Consider the following 7,720-nt stretch of genomic DNA (forward strand, 5'->3'; position numbering starts at 1 on the left):
GTTTATGTTAGGGTTCGCCTACGAACCTTTGTTTAAGTGCTTCGAGTCCCGCTGGCCGCTCTGGTTACAGTTATTTATTTATTCTAACAAATGTGGTTATTCCTAAGAAGTGCACGTGGTCGAGCGCTGGACGTGCGGAATGTCACGTAGGCCTGCTGAAGGCGTATTTCGGATGAAGGGATAAGGTTTCCCTTTTGCGCGTCGATGACGTGTACTCCTTTTATGTAATACATATATGAGTATATTATATTTATGGGTAAGTTTATACGATTGTTTATTATATCGTTTATTTTATCATTCGTAATAAGACGGCATGATAATTATGAGTATGCATATGTATGTGTACATTCCTAAATAGCGCGATGTGCGTGTATTTCTCATAGTGTAGTATATGATGAGCGGGCGAGCCAAGATGGCGGCCTCTTAGCACGACTGTGAATATGGCTTGCTGCCTGGTGCTTTCTGCCGGGTACCCCATGTTGCCTTGCTCTTCGCTTATGAGATATTATAATGTATTCCTATATCTTAGGTATAATACAAGTATGTGTTGTGCTAATAGTAGTATACTCGAGGTAAGAGAGCAACAGTTTTAGTATGATAATAGGAAAAATATATATATGGTAGACGTTCTTCCGGGGACGTCACACCGATATGGATTGCTCCGCTAACGGCAGAGTAGGAGGAACGGGTGCCTGCTCGGCGTTAACGACTTGAGTAACTTGGGGGCGGGTGATTCCCGAGATCTTATCCTTCAGGGCCTGCTCCCTTTTCTTTAACTGTTCCTCGCGCTCAGCTAATTTCCTCCTTCTCTCCCGGTACGGATCTGCTAACGCGGCCTGGTACGCGAGTTCTTGCTCCTGCAATTCTAATTCGCGCTCCCAAATCTCTTGCTCGCGTAATCGTATTTCTAAGTCCTTATCGAGGACTAATTCTTCCGGCACGCCTGGCTCACCTAATTCTTGAGGTCCCAGGTCCGGACCTGCTATTCCTCCGCGTAGATTTTTGAGTTTCTCGCGGTTCTCTTTTTGAATGCGTCTGATCAACGCTTCTCTAGCTAACGCTTCTGCTTCTAAATTCAAATCTTCATCGTCAGTTGGGACGGAAACCACTGACTTTATTGAAATGTGATCATTTTCTGAATTGAGGGCGTTTCTACCAATCGCTCCTCTGCTGAGTGGATCAGGGCGGTAACTGTCCACAGGGTTAGGTTTTTGAGGCGCCACGGATTTTCTTAAGTCGCCTTTCTTTCTTTCTGCCTTCTTTTTGAAGTGCAGAATTTCTGCTTCTAACCTTAATTCATCCTTACTCCGCGTACACACTGGACCGGGTTCCTTAAATGTAGCGTCTGTGGCTAATTCTATGCTTTGGGTAACTGCCCTATCTGTGCCGCGTGAATTTTGCGCTACGAGAAGTTGTACTTCCCGATCTATTTCTGCCTTCTTACGGAGAAGTTCGGACAGCTGTGTGTCCTCTACAGGACCTAACCGCGGTTCATCCATTTTCGAACGGCCCGTCGCTTCGTTAGTGTCCCTAATTTTAACGTCTGTCACGCTCGCGGAGAGCTGTGCAGGATTTTTAGAATCGTCTACCTTGCTCGTTTTGAACTGCGTAGGATATTTGATTTCTTCTACTATGCCTTTTGTTGGCTGTGTAGGATGTGGTACGTCTTGCGCGGGGCCCTCGGTCGGGTTGTGCCGCTGCGTTTTTGTATTTGCGTTCGCGATTTCTTTCGCCTCGAGCTCGGCGAGCCTGGCAAGTTTCTTTTGAACTTCTTCGGATAACCCCGCGTCTTTACTCGATTCAATCGCGCGCTGTTTTTTCTCTAATTCAGCTTCTTGTTGTCTGAATTGTTCGCTAAGATGTTTTGACTTCTTATCTATTTCTGCTTGACGTTCCTCTAACGCTTCTTTTTCTTTTTGGAGCCTCTTTTCCTTATTGGAAACCTCCTGTTTTATGAATTCTATATCGGTCTCCGTATATTTAAGTTGTAAGCTATCATCTACTGATGCGCCGCTTTCCTTTTTGCTACCTGTTCTAGTTTCGATAGGCATATTGGTTTCGCGTGTGAATCTTTATCCTATTTATAGAAATAATCTCGAGCGTGTGGAGTCCCCGTGTGATTCGCTTTTATTGTATTTGTCGAGCGTTATTTCACGATTCCGTCCGTAGTTTGTGCGTTCGTCCCGATCGCGTTCTTTGCGGCTGAGGTGAGTTTTCTTGCTACTCCCGTTACGCGTGTGTTGCGAAGTTCGGTTCACTGTCTTTGCTACTTTCGCGGATCTCGTCTTTAATAACTCGCACCGATTATTTTTAGTTGAATTCGGATTTTAACAAAATCAATTTTTAAACGAATCCCACCGCTGCCACCAGAAATTTTATTGCCTGTGACGTCCCAGACGCACTAGTCAACAAAAAAAAACAATTCTTAACGTTGACGCACGCGGAGCGACACTGCAATAACGGAGCCCTGTTTTATTTGAGGGACCCGGGCCCCCGCTATGGATTATATTCGTCGTTTAGGATGATATGGGGTAACGTAAATGAGCGTCTTACCTTTAGTCGAGGTAGATGGTCTCTGGTTCGGAGTCCAGGTCGATAACTTCCGGCTCTTCTACCCAGTCGTATACGGTTGGTACAGGGAACAGCTTCCTCCTAATGTCGATTTGCTCGTATAACAGCCCCTCGCTGACTCTAGTAACCGTCTGTATGACTTCACGTTCTACCCCGTGAGTTGAGAACGGGTGGTCAACCTTGGGTTGGCTGGATGCGTGCGACGAGAAAGAGCCCGATTCTTCGTTAGAGCTAGGTTGTGTATAGATCGGAAGGATCTCTACTGGACCGTTGATACGTTTGATTCTGGCTTGTAATATAGCTTGCTTCTTAGCCTGTAGTCGTCGGCCTGCGCGATGTCTATTCTTACGACCGTGACGTTTACTGGACCTTGACATCTACCGATATAGAAAGGGGTGGGAGTTAATTAACTTGGAAAAGCTAGTTTTACAAGCTTAATTAAGTCAGCGTCTCCGCTAACAACCAATGTTAATGTGGGTAAAAGGGAATTACCTTGGGTTATTCACTGACTCTAGTTTTAGGTTCAAGAAATGAGAACTCGATGAAATAAATCTATGTGTTTAGTATATTGTTACAGATAATTCGAAAAAGGTACAATGTTTAGTATTCTAGTCGCGTATATTAAGAGTTTACGTTAAACAGAGCGCTTAAGCTATAGCGAATGTATACTAGTTCTAAACGTGCAAGTCAACTGTGCGACTCGTAGAGATTTACAAGAACTAGCGAATGTGTACAAGTTCTAAACGTGCAAGCTAACTGTGTAACTCGTAGAGATTTACAAGAACTCGACTGGTCTGCTTGAAGCGCGGATGAGAAGTGATGTCCAGGGTGCGAAGCGTCGACCGTCTCAGCTCTCGAGTGTCCTGGTGCGCATGCGCGGGGCGATGGTGCGCGCGCTGCTGGCCTGCCTTGACGCGCTCGGTGTCACGTAGGCGCGCGTGACGTCAGAGCCTTGGAATGCGGCTCTTTGTTGGCGGAGTCCCGTTAGGTCCGACCTGTTGCTGCCTGCCTGCGTGCACGTGTTCGGGGTCCGGCGCCGACTTGTCGCTGCCTGCCTGCTTGCACGTGTTTGGGGCCTGACGTCATGCTGTGAGGGTTGTCTGGTTTATGGCCCTGTTGTAAACCGGTCCCTGGCTAAGTGCGGGTCTGGCTTTCATCCCTGTTTATGGGGGTCGAGTAGAACAGGTTTTTCCCGCTCGACCCTTGGCCTTTGTTCTGAGTTGGCGTCGGTCCGTCGGCCTGGGCTGGAATTGCTTGGCTCAGTTTCTCCTCGGGTATCGGATCGCCGTGTCGATGTTTCCTCTTAAGTGCTTCTCGGTACTTGGGCGATTTATTGCTTCCGTCTGTTTATTGTACCGAGGTCCGGGGCTGTTTAGTCTAGAGCGTATCTTAACTATGCAAAATCTTATCTTTACTAGGATGAACGCTCAGCGGGTGTTTATGTTAGGGTTCGCCTACGAACCTTTGTTTAAGTGCTTCGAGTCCCGCTGGCCGCTCTGGTTACAGTTATTTATTTATTCTAACAAATGTGGTTATTCCTAAGAAGTGCACGTGGTCGAGCGCTGGACGTGCGGAATGTCACGTAGGCCTGCTGAAGGCGTATTTCGGATGAAGGGATAAGGTTTCCCTTTTGCGCGTCGATGACGTGTACTCCTTTTATGTAATACATATATGAGTATATTATATTTATGGGTAAGTTTATGCGATTGTTTATTATATCGTTTATTTTATCATTCGTAATAAGACGGCATGATAATTATGAGTATGCATATATATGTGTACATTCCTAAATAGCGCGATGTGCGTGTATTTCTCATAGTGTAGTATATGATGAGCGGGCGAGCCAAGATGGCGGCCTCTTAGCACGACTGTGAATATGGCTTGCTGCCTGGTGCTTTCTGCCGGGTACCCCATGTTGCCTTGCTCTTCGCTTATGAGATATTATAATGTATTCCTATATCTTAGGTATAATACAAGTATGTGTTATGCTAATAGTAGTATACTCGAGGTAAGAGAGCAACAGTTTTAGTATGATAATAGGAAAAATATATATATGGTAGACGTTCTTCCGGGGACGTCACAACGGTGAGGAAGTGACATGAGCACGGTCGAGGTCGAGCAAAAAGCAATGCGCGTCGTCCTGGAGTCGATTGTTAGCGGTGTGGACCTGACGCGAGCATCGTCAGAGTGGAGCGGGTGGCGATGGAGGGCGTCCCGCAGTCGATCAGGGGCCGTGGGGACGCGAGTTGGGCACGGTCACAGTCGAGCAAAAGGCAATGCGCGTCGGCCCGGAGTCGATCAGAGGCAGCGAAGACTCGTGTTTGGTACGGTCGCAGTCGAGCAAAAGGCAATGCGCGTCGTCCCGGGGTCGATCAGAGGCAGTAAGGACTTGTGATGAGCACAGTCACAGTCGAGCAAAAGGCAATGCGCGTAGTGCCCGAGTGGATCGGTGGCAATGTGGACTCGACACGAGCATCGTCAGAGTGGAGTGGGCGGCGATGGAGGGCGTCCCGCAGTCGATCTGAGGTCGCGAGAACACGTGTTTGGTGTGACGTCCCCGGAAGAACGTCTACCATATATATATTTTTCCTATTATCATACTAAAACTGTTGCTCTCTTACCTCGAGTATACTACTATTAGCATAACACATACTTGTATTATACCTAAGATATAGGAATACATTATAATATCTCATAAGCGAAGAGCAAGGCAACATGGGGTACCCGGCAGAAAGCACCAGGCAGCAAGCCATATTCACAGTCGTGCTAAGAGGCCGCCATCTTGGCTCGCCCGCTCATCATATACTACACTATGAGAAATACACGCACATCGCGCTATTTAGGAATGTACACATACATATGCATACTCATAATTATCATGCCGTCTTATTACGAATGATAAAATAAACGATATAATAAACAATCGTATAAACTTACCCATAAATATAATATACTCATATATGTATTACATAAAAGGAGTACACGTCATCGACGCGCAAAAGGGAAACCTTATCCCTTCATCCGAAATACGCCTTCAGCAGGCCTACGTGACATTCCGCACGTCCAGCGCTCGACCACGTGCACTTCTTAGGAATAACCACATTTGTTAGAATAAATAAATAACTGTAACCAGAGCGGCCAGCGGGACTCGAAGCACTTAAACAAAGGTTCGTAGGCGAACCCTAACATAAACACCCGCTGAGCGTTCATCCTAGTAAAGATAAGATTTTGCATAGTTAAGATACGCTCTAGACTAAACAGCCCCGGACCTCGGTACAATAAACAGACGGAAGCAATAAATCGCCCAAGTACCGAGAAGCACTTAAGAGGAAACATCGACACGGCGATCCGATACCCGAGGAGAAACTGAGCCAAGCAATTCCAGCCCAGGCCGACGGACCGACGCCAACTCAGAACAAAGGCCAAGGGTCGAGCGGGAAAAACCTGTTCTACTCGACCCCCATAAACAGGGATGAAAGCCAGACCCGCACTTAGCCAGGGACCGGTTTACAACAGGGCCATAAACCAGACAACCCTCACAGCATGACGTCAGGCCCCAAACACGTGCAAGCAGGCAGGCAGCGACAAGTCGGCGCCGGACCCCGAACACGTGCACGCAGGCAGGCAGCAACAGGTCGGACCTAACGGGACTCCGCCAACAAAGAGCCGCATTCCAAGGCTCTGACGTCACGCGCGCCTACGTGACACCGAGCGCGTCAAGGCAGGCCAGCAGCGCGCGCACCATCGCCCCGCGCATGCGCACCAGGACACTCGAGAGCTGAGACGGTCGACGCTTCGCACCCTGGACATCACTTCTCATCCGCGCTTCAAGCAGACCAGTCGAGTTCTTGTAAATCTCTACGAGTTACACAGTTAGCTTGCACGTTTAGAACTTGTACACATTCGCTAGTTCTTGTAAATCTCTACGAGTCGCACAGTTGACTTGCACGTTTAGAACTAGTATACATTCGCTATAGCTTAAGCGCTCTGTTTAACGTAAACTCTTAATATACGCGACTAGAATACTAAACATTGTACCTTTTTCGAATTATCTGTAACAATATACTAAACACAAAGATTTATTTCATCGAGTTCTCATTTCTTGAACCTAAAACTAGAGTCAGTGAATAACCCAAGGTAATTCCCTTTTACCCACATTAACATTGGTTGTTAGCGGAGACGCTGACTTAATTAAGCTTGTAAAACTAGCTTTTCCAAGTTAATTAACTCCCACCCCTTTCTATATCGGTAGATGTCAAAGTCCAGTAAACGTCACGGTCGTAAGAATAGACATCGCGCAGGCCGACGACTACAGGCTAAGAAGCAAGCTATATTACAAGCCAGAATCAAACGTATCAACGGTCCAGTAGAGATCCTTCCGATCTATACACAACCTAGCTCTAACGAAGAATCGGGCTCTTTCTCGTCGCACGCATCCAGCCAACCCAAGGTTGACCACCCGTTCTCAACTCACGGGGTAGAACGTGAAGTCATACAGACGGTTACTAGAGTCAGCGAGGGGCTGTTATACGAGCAAATCGACATTAGGAGGAAGCTGTTCCCTGTACCAACCGTATACGACTGGGTAGAAGAGCCGGAAGTTATCGACCTGGACTCCGAACCAGAGACCATCTACCTCGACTAAAGGTAAGACGCTCATTTACGTTACCCCATATCATCCTAAACGACGAATATAATCCATAGCGGGGGCCCGGGTCCCTCAAATAAAACAGGGCTCCGTTATTGCAGTGTCGCTCCGCGTGCGTCAACGTTAAGAATTGTTTTTTTTTGTTGACTAGTGCGTCTGGGACGTCACAGGCAATAAAATTTCTGGTGGCAGCGGTGGGATTCGTTTAAAAATTGATTTTGTTAAAATCCGAATTCAACTAAAAATAATCGGTGCGAGTTATTAAAGACGAGATCCGCGAAAGTAGCAAAGACAGTGAACCGAACTTCGCAACACACGCGTAACGGGAGTAGCAAGAAAACTCACCTCAGCCGCAAAGAACGCGATCGGGACGAACGCACAAACTACGGACGGAATCGTGAAATAACGCTCGACAAATACAATAAAAGCGAATCACACGGGGACTCCACACGCTTGAGATTATTTCTATAAATAGGATAAAGATTCACACGCGAAACCAAT

General features: G+C 47.0%; 1 protein-coding gene across 1 annotated transcript; it reads right to left on the reverse strand.

Annotated features, from left to right (window-relative positions):
• Window positions 1-641: 641 nt before the first annotated feature.
• On the reverse strand, window positions 642-2,051 carry LOC124224132 (caldesmon-like). The gene has a single exon (XM_046636549.1). The coding sequence runs from the start codon at window positions 2,049-2,051 to the stop codon at window positions 642-644; it is 1,410 nt and encodes a 469-aa protein (XP_046492505.1).
• Window positions 2,052-7,720: the final 5,669 nt, after the last annotated feature.

The sequence above is a fragment of the Neodiprion pinetum genome, unplaced genomic scaffold (genome assembly GCF_021155775.2).
Source record: "Neodiprion pinetum isolate iyNeoPine1 unplaced genomic scaffold, iyNeoPine1.2 ptg000101l, whole genome shotgun sequence".
In the NCBI taxonomy this organism is placed as follows: Eukaryota; Metazoa; Arthropoda; class Insecta; order Hymenoptera; family Diprionidae; genus Neodiprion; species Neodiprion pinetum.